General features: G+C 40.5%; 1 protein-coding gene across 3 annotated transcripts in view; it reads right to left on the reverse strand.

Annotated features, from left to right (window-relative positions):
- Positions 1–20,458, reverse strand: part of kalrna (kalirin RhoGEF kinase a) — a 156,054-nt gene that overhangs the window by 21,342 nt on the left and 114,254 nt on the right. For all 3 annotated transcript variants that reach the window (XM_044050535.1, XM_044050524.1, XM_044050544.1), the window contains exons 39-40: positions 18,142–18,220; positions 17,847–18,014 (exon numbers count right to left, since the gene is read on the reverse strand). In XM_044050535.1, the coding sequence (XP_043906470.1) occupies positions 17,847–18,014; positions 18,142–18,220 (247 nt within the window). The remainder of the gene's footprint in view (positions 1–17,846; positions 18,015–18,141; positions 18,221–20,458) is intronic.

Below are 20,458 nucleotides of genomic sequence, written 5' to 3' on the forward strand. Positions count from 1 at the left end.
TTTTCTTACTGCAGAATCCTTTTTGTTCCATTTAAGCTTTTAGATACTCTATACTATCTTTTCATTTAAGGAGAAAAGGGGAAGTGTTTGTGTTCAAACATCTCCAAGAATCAGGAAATAAAAGTCATCATGCAAACAGTGAAACGGTCGTCTCTCACGCCCAGATTATGTCACATATTTAAAATAACAGAGACTTTCATGAATCCATTGTTTGACTGAGGCTGAATCACTTTAGCATGTTGTCACTGTAGAGAAAGAAAGTGTGTGTGTGTGTGTGAGAGAAAAAAGTGAAGTCATGTGTCAGGAGTGTGGTGGATCAGCTGCACTCGCGCACACACACACAGCTGGGAGCTAAGGGTGAATACATGTGCGTTTGTGTCAGGAAATGAAAGGTCAAGGGTCAACGAGATCTCCTGTGGACTTCTCGTCCACCATCAGTGGTCGTCACTACTTGAATCCATACTGAAAAACCAAAAAAAAAAACAGGACGATTCATCCCGACACCACTCTCCATTGGGAGCGAGGGGCGGAGGGAGTCACGAACTTTAAGTTCCTGGGTGTGACCGTGACGGAGGAGCTGTCCTGGGGCTTTCTTTAACATCGCCTCAGCTGTGGCCGAAACGAGCACCGGGGACCGGTCTCCCGGAGAGAAGGACCATCTACAAAACACCCGCTATACGTCACGCGCATAAAATACTGACGTCAGTTGTTCCACCTGCTGCCCTCTCTCTGGGAGAAGATATAGGTCCACCCCAGAGCGCTAGAACCACCGGACTTCAGGCAGTGAAGCTACTGAATAAACAGAGTGTCCAACTATAGGATGGCGGTCTTGTTTCATGGCACATGCGTGTTTGTTTTTCATGGTTTCACGTGACACAGCCACTATGTTCAAAGTTCCTGCATGCTTTCCATCCAAAGAGCTCCTATTATTAACCTCATGAGCTGCTTTTCCAAACTTAGCATAACATCAGCATGTCCATTAACTCAACTGTACATTTTTTGGGGATCAGTGGTTCAAAATGCCTTTGATTGAGTGTAAACGGAGGATTTGAGATCTGGTTCCTCCATAAATAATAGATACATTTGGCACTAATACAGTAAAAGAAAGCCTGTAAATCTAGTTTAGAGCTGCAAAATTATGATATTATTCTCATTTAAGACCATAATCTGAACGTTCTTGACTCAAACATTTTAAGGGTGAAGTGGATTTTACTGTTTGTTTGTTTTTTACATTGTCCAGATTAGATAATCTAATCCACTTGACTCCCTCACACGTCTCAGTAGGTTAATGAGTGTGTGTTAGTGGTCACTGTGGCTGTTATTTGCTCATGTCAGCAGAGATAAGAACAGCAGCCAAGGTCGGTCGGAGCGAACAAGACCAAAAAAAGTCATGATACACAAAAGGCACAAAAGGCACAGCACAGAGGTTAAAACGGGGATTAGTAGTCGACACTACAGTGATACAGTGTTTGCCAAAGACTGGGTCGGGACCCACAGATGGGTTGCGGGAGGATTTTCTGGGTCCCCAAACAAATTTACAGAACTTTTATTTGTAAAATTTTGGGATATTATTATTTATTTGCCAATTAAAATATTAGGTTTTACAGATATGGCTGTAAAATAGTCACTAGTTATGCAGAAATGTACCATTTATATTGTGTTTGCATTAGTTTGCCATCTTTAAATGTGAGTCCCTGTCTAGAAAGTTAAGGAAACACTACCATTAACAGACCATAATAGTCCATGTACAGTACAGCCACAGGGAATACCGAATTCAGCATTTTGTTTGTATTTCCTTAACACATTAAGTATTTCCCTTTTTTTCCTTTTTTTAACTCAATGGAAATGTTGTTAATCTTTTCCTTCTTAAAACAACACTGAATTTGAGCACTCTATAAAGGAAGTTAATATTAATTCAATGCTAATTTCTTACCCAAATGACTTGATTTACATTATTCTGAGAGTTTATGCTGGAATTAAAAGTGTAGAATGAAACTTTTACACACAAACAAACGTCGGTCAATTGCCGACTCTCTTGTCGTTTCTCAGTATAGTTTAAATCAAAACCAAAATGGTTCAATTATGTTTAAGATTAGGTTGACTAGGTTCAATCCTGACTCTCACCACGACACCACCGTGTCTCTCCCTCCCTCCCTCCCCTTCTTTCTCCCTCCCCATTAATGCACATCTGTAGTCACTCTGTCCCAGTGGCCACTCCCTGAAGTGCTTTTCAGTAAATCCAGTCATGTGTTCCTAAGTGAGGGGAAACATGTCATAGGTCACTTGTTCACCTCTGTGTGTGTGTGTGTGTGTGGGAGAGAGTGAGAGGCCTTGACAGCTCTCTGACCACAGAAACTCATTACACACACACACGCACACGCACACGCACACGCACACGCACACGCACACACACACAGCTGACTGATACGCAGCATGAACACCTGTTACAGTAAAAAATCCCGCACATCAAACATCAATGTTCATTCTGAGCAGCAATGACGTCAATCAGCTGTCAATCACTGCTTCCAGTCAAGTGGCTGCACTTAATCACAGCGCTTTAATATATTAAAGCGCTTCATTAGCAGACTTTGACACTGACGGAGTTGTTCCAGCTTTAGTTGGAAGTTGGAATTTCAAAGTTCTGGAAAGTCAGAGCGCTCTCACAAACCCTCTTCTTCTTCTACTTTTATACCTGTACTTATGTCGTGTTTGTTTTACATTAAATCAGTCGTACATTTAGTACTATTCCGTTTTTTCATCCGTGGACATGGTTGTGAGTGCAGGGGTCTCACACTCTAATTACCCGAGGGCCACTTTTACAGAAAAATTTATCAAAATAATATATATAGAATAGCTCTTTATTGTCATTACCGATGGGACGATACCACTTAATGTGTCCAATACTGATCCAAATATTGAGTATCCACCAATACCAATATTAGTCCAATACAGTCATTGTAGACAATTTATGAAGACGAAGAAGTCCGAATGCTGAGAAAAAAAGTAGAAAGTCTTTGATTAAAGTCAGAAAGTTGGAATTCTGAGATTAAAGTCAGAATTCTGAGATTAATGTCAGAAAGTTGGAATTCTGAGATCAAAGTTAGAATTCTGAGATTAATGTCAGAAAGTCGGAATTCTGAGATTAATGTCAGAAAGCTGGAATTCTGAGATTAATGTCAGAAAGTTGGAATTCTGAGATCAAAGTTAGAATTCTGAGATTAATGTCAGAAAATACGAATTCTGAGATTAATGTCAGAAAATTGGAATTCTGAGATCAAAGTTAGAATTCTGAGATTAATGTCAGAAAGTCGGAATTCTGAGATTAATGTCAGAAAAATCGGAATTCTGAGATTAAAGGCAGAATTCTGAGATTAAAGTCAATATTCTGAGATTAATGTCAGAAAATTGGAATTCTGAGATTAAAGTAAGAATTCTTACTTTCAAATATATTTTTTTTGATTACCAATGTATTATTACAGTTTAAAATGGTCACCAGTATGTTATCTGTATAATGTGTCTTTTCATTTTCAAAAAGGGGATTTCACTTCATCCCTGCAGCAACGCACAACAATGCTCCGAGGCTAGGGCTAGTGTCTATCTGTCAGTCTGTCTGTCCACACCTCTTAAAGTTGCACTACGCTCAGTGCTAATTATGACCTGTGTTTTTGCGTCACAACAGAAAAGACAACAAATCAAAAACTGACGGGGACTATTGTCAGACGGCAGGACTTTGATGTGAACAGACGTAGTGCTGTAGCATTAGGAGCATCAGTACTGTGGGGAACAGTGACGTGTGTGTGTGTGTGTGTGTGTGTGTCTGTGTGTGCGCACGCGTTGTGTGCATGTGTGCAACAGAAGCCTGCAGTGTCAGTCATGGCAAAAGTCAGGTGAAACCAAAACAAGGAAGCTCTTGTTCTGCGGTGGACGGAACAGACAGACGCGCTACTGTTAGAATCCATCACTCACTATCTTTAATCACACATGCACGCACACACACACACCGCGATCAGCAGCCGATGTCAAGTGTGTAGATAGTGAAGCAGCAGCCTGAAATGTTGCAGAACAGGGTTTTTATTCTGTGTCTTTTCTCTTTCTGTCTCTCTCTCTCTCTGTGTTTCTCACACACACACACGAGATTCACACTGCCATCCTTTCAAGGACACGACATGGACTCCCATTCGTTTCCACAGCCTCATCAAAGCCTAATCTCTAACCTTAAACAAAACCAGTTCCTCAGAAACAAGGTTCTGCCTCATTAGGACCAGGATTTGACAACTGGCAATTAAAAAAAAGTATCTTACCAGAAAATGACTTTTTTTAAGATTTACTGATGATTTCTTAAGTAAAAGTCTTAAGGTATAATGATATTTACTGCACTTAAGGATTGAGCCATGGTGGCTCAGTGGTAGGGCGTATTGTCTTTCAACTGGAACGCTACGGGTTCAATTCCTGGCTCTGCTAAGTCTATTATGTGTCCTTGAGCAAAGACACTTAACGCCATGTTGAAGCGTGTGAATGGGCGAAACTGACTACAGAAGCTCTCTATAATAAATACAGACCATAATACCAACTCTTCTTCTTCTTCTGCTGATTTTATTTGGTGGTAACGAGTAACATAGTGAGTTAGAGGAAATGTGGTGTTGCTAGAAATACTAATAAAATACAGATATGTGAAATTTGTAATTAGATACAGTAAGGAAGTATTTGTACTTTGTTACAAGGCCAGTGTTTATGCCAGAAAAGGTCTTGAAGAGTCTTTTATGAATGGCACTATTGACAAGAGCAGTGAAACTTGGACCCGCTGGCTTCTGTTCTGCACACACACGCACCGCGATACAACTCTTTAATCTCTGTCGTTTTCTCTGCACACCTCCTCTCCTCTCGTTTTTTGGTCAATGACAGGAAGAGACTATAATCTGGATAGATTACATTCCTCTCATTCCGCTCGCGCCTTCCATATCTGACAATGTGCACGACCGCACAAACCACACAGACTAAATGTCCCGGTGTGTAACTGTTGTTGACAATGTAACAATGACGGTGTCATTTTCTGACTATAGGGGAAAAGTTGACGGAATTAATGGAATGTGGATGCTTTTACTTGATAAAAACCAGATTATTTGTCATCACATCCCTACGGTCTCATTAAAAAGCAAGTGGTAAGAGATAAACGGCGCGTGTGTGCATGTATTCTGTCCTCGTAGTTCTCATCACAACGTCAATGTCTATGGTAGTAGAATCCTTTTCTCTAAAGGGCAAATAAGCAAAGAAAAACAAGTTCCACTGCTCTCCGTTATAAAGATATTAACCACAGACGTGTCAGCAGACGATCATGTGACTGTCTTTTTCCACAAACGTCTCACTTTGACTGATATTTGTGCAGAAAAATACTCCACCGCTCATCTTCTTGTCATTAACCCATAGAACATAGAGCATTTAGGGTATAAAACATATATACAGAGGCTATAAGAATGTAGGCAATCCTTTTTACCAACTATATAAAACACACCCGAGGCAAAAAAGTCACAGTTCAAAGTTTCCTTGGCTCGTTTTTATGAACGACAATAAAAGAAAAACGGTGTATTTTGTGACCTTTGCACAATCATTGTGTACCTGAAGGGTTAAAGCGTATTTGTATTCAAGCTAATATGAGTAGCCTTTAGCTTTAGCATTTCAGACCATAGAACACAGGTAAACTATGAGTAGAGAGCATTGGTTCTTATGTAGAAAGAAGAGATTGAACACACTGATACAGCAACGGAGGAGAGGAAAGAGTTAAATGATGCGTTCTCTGTCCATTATCTGTGTGTGTGTCTCACGGGTCAGAGGAGTTTCCTGCCCATCTTCGGGTTTAATGGACGGGGCGTGGGTTCACTTTACACTCCCCCAACAGTCACTCTGTCACTGTGTGAGTGAGTGAGTGAGTGAGTGAGGAAAACATGCAGCAACAACAACAACAACAACAACAACAACAACAAGAATAAACCCCACTCTGCCTCATATCAAGCATAATGAAGCCGTAGCACATATTTTCACAGACATCCTGCACCTGCAGTAACACAGTGACACAAACCAGTCCAACGCCCTGATGCAAATCTATGACGCAAAACAGTTAATAAAGAAATAAAAATGTGCTTCACATACTTCAAACGGGCTGGGTGATGTTACTCACCGCTCTCAAAGCGTAGTGAATATAGTCCTTTTTTGTCATATATATGTATATATACACATACACACACAAAAGCACTTTAAGTCTCTTTAATATGTAGTCATATATTGTTGTAATATTTCACTTATTATACATATTTTGATAGTTTGCACTGTTATCTTAATGCGTCAAGCACCTTTAGCACAGTTGTAACTGTCTAAAATGAGGGTGTGTTTCGTAACAGTAGGCCTTAAAAACATTAGAATATATAGTGTTATTGTGTTTTTTTTCCTTCTGCAAATTCATCGTGGTAAAAAAAAAATCACTTTTGTAACCATCACAAAAATCTAATTTATGTCACTATGCATCTCATGTGACACCGACGGCCTTAGATTGATCAAATTTGATTATGATCATCTCATGAATGCCCTCATTATGGAGATCGCCCACGATTATTTTAACCTCGGATTCAAAACACGTCTACAGAAGAAACCAGTCCAAAAACTATTCAGATACTGCACACGGCTGAAACCAGAGGAACCAGTTCGTCTACATGCCACGCGTGCATTTCAGCCTGTGCTGCAGCCGACAAGTTCAGAGGTTCCGGGGTCTAAGTCCACGCACAGAGCTGAGTTAACCGTTAGCTAAGTGCTATGTGGACTCTAAACGGTACACACACACACACTGGTGCTCTTAAAGCTACAGTACAGACTTTCCTTTCCTTTACCTTGTTTTCAGCAACTGCCAAAAACTATATATATATATATATATTGTAACGTAGATTGGAGTGAACTCCTGCTTAAGACAAAAACCACAACAAACTAGAATTACCTTTGTGAGGTTTCTGTAAGATCTGGGCACCAACATCTAAGCAGTCAATCTGAGAGTCCGAGTGAATGTTTGTGCCGCTCTCTCGAGGCGTTCTTAAGATAACGTATTCACGAGACAAAATCATTTTGTGAGGTCAAAGCGACCTTGACGCCTGACCACCAAATTCAAATCAGGTCATCCTTAAATCCAAGTGAACATTTGTGCCAAACTTGGAAGAATTTCTTCATGGCCTTCTTAAGATCCCTGCCAGGTCAAGCACTGAGGTTCCCTTGAGCAAGGTACCCAATCCTCATTGCTCATTCTTAATTGGACACTATAAATTGACCCCACCCACGGGGGGGGAGCCACATCCGGTGTACTCCTAATGCCGGTCCCAAGCCTGGATAAATGGGAGGGTTGTGTCAGGAAAGGGCATGCAAAAATCTCTGCTAAATCAAATATGCGGATCATTCACTGGTGGTGATGGTGGTCGCCTTTACCTTTGACCACTAATATCCAATCAGGTCATCCTTGAGTCAACGTGAACATTTGTACCAAACTTGAAAGAATTGCTTCATGGTGTTCATAAGCTATCTCATTGTTTCTAGTCCCTGTTAGGTCAAGGGCTGGGGTTCCATTGAGAAAGGTACCCGATTCCCCAACACTCATTGTTAAATGGACATTCTAAATTGACCCCAGCCACTGGGGGGGGCACATACGGTGTACTAGCCTGGATAAATGGGAGGTTTACGTCAGGAAGAAGGGCATCCGGTGTAAAAATCACTGCCAAATCAAATATGCGGCTCATCCGCCGTGGCGACCATGTGTAATTTGAAAGGATTCGTTGAGACTTTCTTGAGATATTGCAATCACAAGAACAGTATTGATGTACAGATGCACAGAAGAAAAAAACCCAGCGAATAGCAATAAATGAATTGTGTCAATTCAATTTATAGCGAGCGACCCTCGTCAAAAGCACAACGATCCATTCCAAGATATACATGGAGAGCTTGGACGGACGCCCCTTAGAGAAACAAAAACACATGAATGTGGTTGCCAGAGCGCTGGGCATCCAAATCCTACGCACATCTGGAACACCTTATACATCAGCTAACTTATAACTTTCTACTGATCCTTTATGACGGGGACATGTATAGAAGAATGAAAGGGGGAAAAAAAACAACGTGAAAATATGTGAAGCTAGCGCGGAATTAAAATTGTGGTGTTTGACTTTTAAATGTAAACAAATCCAGCCAATCCATTGTTAAATGGGCTCGCACACAAGGTTTCTCAGTCTAGTGGTGGTGACATCTCGTTTGATTCCCACACTGCACACAGGAAGTGCTCCGTTTTCCATCAGGACGGATGGAACGCTGCGCGAGCAAAGCGAGGCGATTGTAAATAGATTGACTTTGACTGAAAACACTCAGAAAAGTTCCCGAAGTTAATTCTAATTCAAACTGTTTTTCAAGGGTCAGATTCAAGCACTTTTCAAGGACTTTCAAGGTTCATGATCAGTACAGTAAAATCATTCAAGCACCCGTATGAACCCTAAAATCCCCAAATCTTTTGCAGTGCAAATATATTAAATATGTTGATACATACAATTTAAAACAGTCATTTGATTGTATGTCCGCTAATACATATTTTAGATGTTCTTAACAATATTAATAATATGTTAGATTTTGCATAGCATCTTTAGATTTATTTAGTTTTTCATATTGAGTCAGGCTATAGAAGAGTTTTTAATAACAAGTGTATGAGTCATAAACAGAAGTTGTCCTGTTAGCCATCAGATGCTGGTCGGCTGCAGGAGCTTCGTGTGTAGAGTAAAAAGAACGACCACACACACGGACATGTCTTCACTGTGGCTTTCTCTTTCTTTTTTTTATATTGAAAGAGCAAATGGCCTGAAGAAAGTCTCAGTGCAGTCATGTCAGTGAGAGAGTGGTGTTTCAATTTTCCTTCTCATTCACTGTACGGACGAATGAATGAATGTTTTGTGATCGTCCAGCACTGCCAGAGTCGGGATTCTTCCTAAAAAACAAAAGTCCTCCAGAGAGAAAAAATGTCATCCGTCAGGCGGCGATAAAAACGAAAGAGCGACGCTCCGAATGTCTGGAGAGAAAAGTTTCCAACCATACAAACCAACGTACTCAAATTCTACCAAAAAATGTCATAAAGAAACTGTGTTTATGTACTAATAATGCCAGGTTTACTGTAAAAACTGTATTTATGTACTAATAATGCCAGGTTTACTGTAGAAACAGTGGATTTATGTACTAAAAATGTCACGTTTACAACAGAAACAGTGTATTTATGTACTAAAAATGTCACGTTTACTATAGAAACAGTGTATTTATGTCCTAAAAATGTCACGTATACTGTAGAAATTGTGTATTTATGTACTAATAATGTCACGTTTACTATAGAAACAGTGTATTTATGTACTAATAATGTTACGTTTACCGTAAAAATTGTATTTATGTACTAAAAATGGCATGTTTACTGTAGAAACTGTGTATTTATGTACTAATAATGTTACATTTACGTAGAAACAGTGTATTTATGTACTAATAATGTCACATTTTGATGTCATATTTGCTGAAATCGGCTGAAAACGGCAGAGGATTGCTACAAAGCAGAACGGGGACACTATTTGCATTACACCTGAATCAATTACTAAATGAATCGTTTAAACTATTTTGATCATTAGTTCCTGAGTGGTTTCTCCGCTTCTTAAATGCGATCGTGAACTTTTTCTGGTTTCTTTACTCCATAAAACACAAAGAAATCATTAAAACTGTAATCATTTCAACAAGACTTCATCATTTCCAGGTTTGATGCTACATTTTTCCACATTTCGGGGACCATTAATTGAGAAAATTGTGGGAAATAATCAACCTACTCATGGCATAAAGCTGTAATATAATATGGTAACATCATAATATGAATATTGTGATATTTTATGTGGAAGTATCTTGTGTCATGCTTTGAGGATCTGAGTCATGGTTTAAAGGTTTGGGTGTGGGAATGCACAAACCTGCACCTGAGACATGGCCAGACACAAAGGAGAAACCACTGTGAGTGTGTCAGAGTGCGACGTGTGGACACACAGTGATTGGAAGACAATTACAATAATGACTCCCCTTTAAAAGTCAACATAAACACCTGAGTCACAGCCTTGTGTTGTAACCTGCCACCACAGTACACACACACACACACACACTCGTGCACAAGTGCAGGCAAACACACACATGTTGCTCAATCCAGCGCACAGAGACACAAAGATAGAAACTGTCCTCGTCTCTCCATCTGTGTGACACATAATTTCCTGTTGGACATTTTTTCATTTTTCACATTCAAATCAGTTTCCACGGACACCAGCGCGCCGAGACACGATAATAATAATAATGATCTCAAAAAAAGGAAGAGAGGAATTAAAAGATCAGCAGGAATTTTCTTTCTTTCCGCTTGTGTTTTCACTTTGTCGACGCCCCCTTCTCGCTCAGCTGATTCTCCAGGAACCAGTTCCCTCGTTCATGCCTCAACACACAGATATTCACACCTTCTCTATTCTTCTTACTCTGCACTGACTCCCATTCAGTTGGACAACGCAAACAAAACAAACTGCCATTATAAAAGTAGCCGCAACCACTTCATGCCAAACCCTGAACACGACCGGTTCTCCTCAGAAATGAGCGTCTGCCTCGCTAGGACCAGGTTTTGGTCTCCATGATGACTACTGGTCCCGACAGGGGTTAGTTTTTATGCCAGAAAAAAACATCAGGAAGACACGGACACACGCTGTGGACACTGTAAAGCATGTTCAAACAAACACATGAGCACACACATGCTTTCGCTGACTGACACACACACATTCTCTCACAGCTTTCCTACTGAGGACACTCGCACATAAAACCCCTTACCTTTACCTTAACCTGATTCTAATCCTAAAATCCAGGTCTTTAAGTCATGAGGATCACACAAAATGTTCTTATTTCTTAAGTTTTTTTTTAGTCCCAAAAATACACATACATGAAACACACACATACATATATTCTTGCACAGCATTCCTACTGAGGACACTCAGACATAAAGCCCCTTACCTAAACCTAATTCTAACCCTAAAAATCAGGTCTTCACCCACTAAAAAGCGCTTTAAAGTTGTGAGGATGAGACAAAATGTCCTAATTTCTTTTTTTTTTGGTCGTCACAAAGATACACAAACACATATCCTCATACAGCATTCCTACCGAGGACACTCAGACATAAATCCCCTTACCTTAACATAAACCTAATTCTAACCCTAAAAATCCAGGTCTTAACAACCTGCCAAAAAGCCCTTTGAAAGTTGTGAGAACCATACAAAATGTCCTCATTTCTTATGGTTTATACGTCGGTCCTCACAAAGATACACATACAAGAACACACACACACGGTGCATGTCGTCCCACCTGCGACATTGTAGCAGCAGCAGCAGCAGCGAGCGAGGATCCATCCACAGCAGCGCCGGCCTCGCTTCATCCTCGCTCACACACGCATCTCATACATTCACTCCCTCACTCATTCACTCAATCACACACACACACACACACACACACACACACAAACAAACACACACAGCTGCACGTGAAACTTTTAAACCAAAGTCGGACTGAGAGGACAAGTGAACCGCAGGAGCTTCAAGTCCAAACTGCTGAGATTATCGCCGCAGAGAGCGGGACAGACAGAGAGAGAGAGTGAGTGAGAACGAGGAGGAGAAGGAGGAGGAGCCTAACCACACATACACACACACCCTTGTACTGTATTTCTTTTCTTTCTCAGACACTGAGTTTTTCTCTCTCTCTCTCTCTCACACACACTTCACTTCTCTGGAACAGAAGTCACTGTTAATTATTATGGAAGGCTGAGAGACTAAGGGACTTAAGTTCCATCACTCTGTCTGTATGTGTGTCTGTGTGTACACATGTCTTCAGTATGTTGTGAGGACAAGTTGTGCTTCAAACTTGTCTTTGTGAGGACATTTTTAGCTGGTCCACACAACTTAAAATGGCTTTTAAGGGTTTAAGACTTGGTTTTAAGGTTAATGTTAGCGTTGGGTTTATGTTAAGTTATATTTGTAGCCTCTTTAGGACATGTTTCTGTCGTTAACACTGACCTTGTCAGGACCAGAAGTCCTCTTGAAGACGAAAACCTGGCCCCAATGAGGCAGAACCTCATTTGTGAGGAACTGGTTAAGTTCAGGGTTAGGCATTAAGTGGTTATGGTTAAGGTTAAGAGATAAGGCTTTGTTTAGTCTGTTCAAATGAATGGAATTCAATATGTGTGTGTGTGTGTGGTGACAGAGTGAAAATGTGTCTTTTCATGAATCCACTCTGTCACACCGCCGGCTTTATCTGTCTGTGTTGAAGTATGAGCGTTAGTTCACACAGTTACATAAAAGGCCTGGTCAAAATGTCTCTATTCAAATATGGAAACACTGTTACTGATAAACTATTCTGTCTTCTTAATCCTTCATATAAATATTTGTTGGATATTCTCCTGGACAAGGAACCTCTCCAGTGTCCGATCTTGAAGTCAGCAGCATGTTGGAGAGGGTTTCAGTGTTTTTGTTCAAGGACACTTGAGCCGAGATTAGACCTTGAACCGTGCAGTCATCCACACATTTTCATCCCTAAAGGCCTTCATCTACGTCACGGTGTGACCCACAATATGCACAATTCTGGGACTTGTGACTTTAATTTTTATTTGCTCACATCATTTCTGCCAGTATTTATTTGTAAACTGGTTAATCTCTTCTGAGAATTGAGTGGTTTCACTACCGTGCTTAATTTTCTGTGGATCAGTGGCACAAATGTTGTTTTTTCTGTTTGTTTTTTGTATTGTTTAGCATTTAAAAAAACAGAGATAGGGTCACTTATTAGTCAGAGTTAAAAAAAACTCTCTAAATACTCCCCCAAAAGCTTCATGGTCATCAGAAAAAAAAAGCCACAATGGTCTGACTCAGTAAGAAAAAAGAGCATCTATTAAATTAGGTCAAAGCTCAGCATCTGAATTAGCCATGACCTGCAAATGCCCCTGCTCTCTCTCTCCATGTGTGTGTGTGTGTGTGCGTTCCTTGATAAGCACTGCAGCAGCAGGTAAGACAACACACACACACACACACACACACTTAGCCTAGATAAACTTTGTTCAACAGTTCTTTTCCCCTGCAGTGTCCTATTTTACACACACACACACGGTGCACTTGTGACTGATGTTCTACAGCGAGAAGTAGAAGAACAAAATACTTCAGCGGCGATAACTTCGCACACAACTAGAGCAGTGAATACGAGACGTACGCGTCACGATGATGTCGTGACGTGAGCGGTTCCTTTAAAAACTGAAGGACTGTCAGTAAATGCTACGTCGTTTAGCCACGCCTTCATGTAGAACACCAAATGCATTATGAACAGAGTTGGGGGAGGCACAGCACAAATATCATTTCAATACATACGGAGCGTCCCTACAGTCAGGGCTTTTGCGTTTCCTCGGAAAAACCTTTTGTGTTCCCTCACAAGAACTTTACCATTCACTCGCTGGAACTTTAGCATACCCTCACAAGAAACTTTGCGTTCCCTCGCAATAACGTTAGCGCTCCCTTGCAATAACTTTAGCATACACTCGCTAGAACTTTAGCACACCCTCACAAGAAACTTTGCATTGCCTTGCAATAACTTTAGCGTTCCCTCGCAATAACTTTAGCATTCACTCGCTAGACCTTTAGCATACCTTGGTTCCTCACAAGAACTTTACCATTCACTCGCTAGAACTTTAGCACACCCTCACAAGAAACTTTGCATTGCCTTGCAATAACTTTAGCGCTCCCTTGCAATAACTTTAGCATTCACTTGCTAGACCTTTAGCACACCCTCACAAGAACCTTTGCATTGCCTCGCAATAACTTTAGCGTTCTCTCGATAATAACTTTAGCATTCACTCGCTAGAACTTTAGCATACTCTCACAAGAACCTTTGCGTTCCCTCGCAATAACTTTAGCGTTCCCTCGCAAGAACTTTAGCATACCCTCGCAAGAACCTTTGCTTTCTCTTGTAAGAACATTTGCGTTCCCTTGCAATAACCTTTGAGTTCCCTTGCAAGAACCTTTGCGTTTGCTCATAACTTTTGTGCTCCCTCACAATAAATTATGCGTTCCCCTGCAAGAATCTTTGTCTTCTCTTTCAATAACCGTGCGCTCCCTCACAATAATTTCCGCAAGAACCATTGCCTTTTCGGGCCACACGGCGGTGTAGTGGTTAGCACTCTCGCCTTGCAGCGAGAAGACCTGGGTTCAAGCCCCGGTTGGAACAAGGGCCTTTCTGCATGGAGTTTGCATGTTCTCCCCTCCAATGTGGGGGATTAGGTAAATTGGACACTCTAAATTGACCGTAGGAGTGAGTGTGAGAGTGAATGCTTGTTTGTCTCTAGCTGTGTGTGGCCCTGCGATGGACTGGCGAACTGTCCAGGGTGTACCCCGCCTATCGCCCGATGTAGCTGAGATTGGCAGAGCACCCCCTGCGACCCTCTGGTGGAGGATAAAGCGGTTAGATGATGACTGACTGACTGACCATTGCCTTTTCTCATAACTTTTGCATTCCATCATAATAACTTCTGCGTTCCCTTGTAATAACTTTTGTGTTCCTCCCCTTCCTGGTTCTCCTCCCCCCCAGAGGTCCTCGGTCCTACCCGGCCATGCGTGGTACTTGGTCCCCGCGAGTCTTCCGAGACAACGCAAAAGCTATTGTGAATGATGAAGCAGCCGCAGGTCTAATGTAGGCGATTTAGGGATATTTCTGAGGACACACTACAGAATGCTCAAAGCAGCCATGCTTTTACGCCATGAGCGTAGTTACTGGTTAACGGGACATTTAATGCCTTAGAGAGAGGTTAGTGATTTGAATAATTCAGTATGACATTTAAAGGATGCTTTAATGACTTAAATGGCCCTTGACAGGAAAATGGTCCCCCTCCCCTTCTTTGGAGCGTCAGTGTCTTTTACAGTCAGTGGAGAGAAAAAAAAGGACAAGGAGACCTACTTTACAGAGCAGCAGTCACAAGACATGAGACACACACATGCACAGAGGGAACAGGGCACATAGAGGGAGGAGGCTGAATCAAGCCAAAGTTTATATTCACTTTTTGTTAATTAGCAGTGACTCTTTGGGGTTAATTAACAGTTTGACTTGTTCATTATCAAATGGAGAACACGTTAATTATTACACTCAGCCTCGAGTCGCGTCACGGTCCACACAATGTCTCCCAAAGTCCACATTTATATCATCAAACAATCAAGGCCCTAATGGCAGGACGCAGGTTATTGTGAAAGTCAAATCAAATCAAGTCAAATCAAGAGAAAGTAGTAATTATTCTTAATCAGAATAATCACATTTTAAATGAGGAATTCACATATATTAAGTCCATATAACAATGTAAAATTAACTATTACTAATGTGTTCTGATTGGACAGAATGATCACCTCAATGTGACCTAATGATGTGCATGTGTTTGTTTCCCTGTGTAGCGGTCACACAGGTTTGATTTGCATATTTCCACGACAACACAACACAACACAACACATTCATCTCCACAACGAGGGCAAAGAAACACAACACAGCTGATCAGGCAAATCAGGTCTGAGTGTGTCTGACAGACACTACAGTAAAGAGAACAGACTACAGTATTCTAAAATGCTAAACCTGTTTCATGACAGATGCTAATGGTAGCAACATGCAGCAAGTTAGCTAAAATAGCCGCTTTAAATGTTATTATGTGCATCACCTTAACTGTAGCTGTGTAGCTACATTACCCTGCAGTAGTTTATGGCCGCAGTGACCCAAGATGTTTAGCTAGCATTTCTTTAAATGATTTTAAACATAGGATAAACTTTACTGCTAGCTACAGCTAATTAATTACAGCTAATTAGCCTCTGCTACCTTTCCATCTACACTATTATTTACCTATAGTGATAGTATTTGTTGTTGTTAACGTGGTTGTCCAGTTGCCCAGTCTCATGTGACCTCATGGGAAATTAAAGTGTAAATAAGTAAAATACAGTTTGTTGAGGACACAATTATCTCTAACTTTGAGATGTGAAGCTGTGAAAGTCGGGTAAATAGTCTGTGGATTCTGCTTGAACTCATATCACAGACATCTTTATGAGGTAAATCAGTGACACAGTATTAATAATCATGATAATAACATTTATGTCCCATTTGATGACTAATCAGGACCTGGCATCTGAATTATTTCAGAACTTTGCACTGATTTTACTGTGCTCAAGTTTTTAATCTTGATTATGTTGATTAAGATTTTATTGCTTAATTTTGTATGTGTGTTATCGAACGCCAATGAGCTTTTTTATTGACTTTTATTGACTATTTGCGTCGTGAAAAAAGCAATAAACTGGAACTTAAGTTCTGAAAGGCGGTAAATTGTGCGTTAGTAGAAAGTAGAGGACATGCACACAGACCTGGTTTTTAATGTCTCTTTGCAACTGCATGTCCTGGTTCTCTTCCGTGGTCACTTAAAAATGTGTTTCTCGACATGTGGACTTATTAGATTTCTTTAATATTCAACGAAATCCCCAGAAGCATAACTACACAAGCCACTAAAAACTCTCTGAACTTGATAAAGCAGGACAGGTTTCACATTCGGGTGTAATGTAGTTTCCACATTCCACCAGTAGAGGTCAATACAGATCAATTTTACTTGAAATGACTCTTCCCAGTTCAGTCCTGTCACAACTACAACCACAAGGATGACGAGTGGGGTTGAAAATAAAGAGATTATGACAGTATATTTGTTAACTTTTCACATTATTTTCCCTACAGAAAGCAGCTTAAATCATCACAGCAGCCGATGGACCAGAAGTCAGACCTACTTTGAAGCACTTTTACTTTTATGCTGAAAAGCAGCTCTGTGTTTGTGTCTGTGGTCACTTTTTTAAAAAACCCACACTGAAAATAAGGACCTAAGCCTTTAGTTCAATCATAATTGCATTTTACCAGGTCTGCATACGACTCACAGCCTGACTAGACTTTTCTTAAAGACACATGGGAGAGGATATTTTGTTGCTGGCGTAAATCTAAAAAGACCTTTAAGTAGGTTTGTTTCCCATCAACTTTTTGTTAAACGTGTACGAAAGAATGGTGAATATATCACTTCAGCAGGGTTGATCCCAGAGCATTCATGTTTATATTCTGTACAAACACTGGTGAGCGTTGTTGTTGTTGTTGTTGTTGTTGTGTAACTGGAGTTACAGCAATATTCATGTGTGTGTCTGTGTGTGTGTGTCTGTAGCACTCAGGACAGAGAGAAACGGAGCGACTGGACGCACAGTATTTTAAATAGGACCAGTTTTTTCAGGTCTGATTTAGTACTAGGACTGAGGTAAGGTATGATAAGAAGACTGAGAAAATAAACATTATTATATTATTATAACACATTGTTTAATTTGTTTAAATTATTAATTTAGAACATGTCTACCTCGACGCAGAAATGTACACAAAGCAAGAGAGAGAAGTGCTGCATGTCCTCTAAGCTCAGACCTGGGACTTAAACCAAGATTGAGTTTGACAGCAAATGTCCTGAATATACAGTTTAATGTCCAACTCAGAGATTATGTGATTGCCGCTAATCTGATGAAAGGAGCTCAGTAACGAAAGTGGGATTTTAATTTACATTAATGGTAAAGTGCAGAAAACAGGAAAGACATCTAAGGCACTGTCGATAAAAATACTTCAGTAACACATGAATATCTTTAAAGTTTACCTTTAAAATACCACTTTATTTTGATTATTTTTAATGGTCTACTAATCTAATCTACCTTAAGCAGAATTGTTCCTACCTTTTCCTGAGCCGAAGAAACAGTCCATCTCCACGCTGGAGCGCGAGTGGGACACGCAGAGTGCAGAACTGGGAACCAGACCCTCTTGCGGGGGGCTGCGGTCTGTGGTCCGGACCAGACACCAGCCGGGCCGCTCGCTCGGCCGCTCCAGCAGCTCGACTGTCTGACCTGAGGAGCGCAGAGGACGGATGTTTTCACGTCTGACGGCACAACACTTTATAGCGCAAAGGCCAAAAGCATGAAGGGGCAGAACCAGAGTGAAGCAGAGAGAGTGTTGACAGGAGGATTCTCTCACCTGTGCTGACAGACATCTCCGTGCTGCACCCTGCTGTGAAGTCATGGAGGACCACCGTCAGCTCGCAGCCTCCAGAGAGCTGCAAACACACAGAGAAGACACATTTAACAGTCGGCGTAACCATGGCCTCCACTCGACAGGAAGTCGGTCACTTCTTCATTTCTATAATTCCTAAATAAAGAGAAGAAGAAGAAGAAGAACCTGCTGCAAATCCACTTAAATGAAGAAGAGAAACTTGAGCGCGTCTCTGGGCAGACATCTGTGTTGACACACGTCTAACAACAACAACATTTCCATACAGGAAAGTGATCGCGCACGACGATAATGTACCTGACATGTGTGCGGTTTCTGCTCGGGCCCCAGTGGGAACGTCAACTGTTTTCAGGTCTCGCTCAGTGACATTAGCATGAGTGAAATTTACCCCGAAAGATTTTAGAAAACACACCTCAGCTATTTGCTTTGTAATGTTTGTAATGTCAAAGCGGCCGCGGGCTGAGGGAACAGGACGAGCCGACAGAGGGGCGGTGTGTGTGGAGACGACTTTTCAACACTGGACCTTAAGTAAAGAGAGAGAGGGGCCGCCGATTGACGCGGTGAGAAGTTTAGTCCAGTAACGTTCTAGTACAACCATTATTGGACTTACACTTACAGTGTGTAACTTTGAGGGCTGAACAATTAATCGAGATTTGATCAAAAATCACAATATCTGTTGTCAACGTGTCAAAATAAGATTTTTAAATGAATTATTACATAGATCTAAACACGTCTTATTCTTTGTTTCCCACAGCACAGGAAATTAAATATTAAATGTTATTCTAATGAAAATGAGAATAATTCCCTTTGATATTGCAAATCTGCGGAAGAGTATTAGGTCCACATGTGAGAAAACCTACAAAAACAGCATGAATTCTGACGTTAATCTCAGAATTCTAACTTTTTTCACACAATTCTGACTTTTTTTTATCTCAGAATTCTGACTTTTACATTTAATCTCAGAATTCTGACTTTTTCATTTAATCTCAGAATTCTGACTTTTTCTTTTATCCCAGAATTCTGACTTTAATCTCATAATTCTGATTTAAATCACGGAATTCTGACTTAAATCCCGGAATTTTGACATAAATCCCGGGAATTCTGACTTAATTCCTGGAGTTCTGACTTAAATCCCGGAATTCTGATTTGTGTGATGGAGAATGTGCTCTGTCAAGCAAAACTATCAGACCTGACTGAGGGAGCGTTTGTGTGTATACACCAACAGAGCATGCATCCTATCAAACTGCTTAACAGCTGCACTTTTTGAGAAGTAGAACTCACCAGGATTTTCATAATTTCATAATTGATGAATCTTTCCTTTATATTCTCAGTTAATGGAGTAGTTGTTTAAAATGTCAATGTTAAATGTTAATCTGTGTTTACGAAACCTGGAAATGATGTTCGCAAATGTCATGTTTTTGTCCACAAACCAAAATGATCGATTTTTAAGTCGATTTCTTTGTTACGTGGAGCAAAGAAACCGGGGAAATATTCACATTTAAGAAGCTGAAAAATCAGAGCGCTTGTTTAAATGACTGAAACAACACAAACACCGCCGCCACACTGCTTTAATTAAGGCACTAAAATGAATAAACTGTATGTAAACACAGACACACGTGTGTGGTTAAACAGGTGTGGACGGTGCAGTTGTTAATATCATCTTTCAGAGTTAATGATTGACACAACGTGATAAAGGAGAAAAGAATCAGCAAACACTGTTGTTAGTCATATAACTGCTGAATAAGCTTAAACTAAAGCACAATATGAGCTAAAATCACACGACACATGCGTGAAATGACAGTAGATGAAAGGTCACGGCCCAAATTTGACCGGTTTTATGTAAATGACAAAACGTCCTGTTCTCATGTGACATGACAATCTGCAAACAAACCTGATCAGCTGATCGACTGTAACTAACTGCTGTAGTGAAGGCAGAAACTGAGTTACTGCTGATATTGCACAGCTGACCTCGACTTTGACCTTTGTGGACTGTGACAAAGGTCACGGCCTTGACATCGCATTCTTTTTTTGGATCGTTGACTGATCGATTGCTGATTGCGTGAATTATTATCCACTCATTCCACTCGAAAGCATTGATTTCAATATCTACAACACAATTATACTCGGCTCGTCAGGTTTTATAACGTCATTTTATAGTTTATTACTCTTTTTGCTGTGTCATATTAGGTCTGTAAGTGCCGATCTTGTGTCATTTTAAATTGATCAGATGTTTGTTTGTTAAATCTAAAAAAACGATGACAATCCTTTTTATTTTATTTGATTC

The sequence above is a fragment of the Solea senegalensis genome, linkage group LG2, assembly GCF_019176455.1.
Source record: "Solea senegalensis isolate Sse05_10M linkage group LG2, IFAPA_SoseM_1, whole genome shotgun sequence".
Lineage (NCBI taxonomy): Eukaryota > Metazoa > Chordata > Actinopteri > Pleuronectiformes > Soleidae > Solea > Solea senegalensis.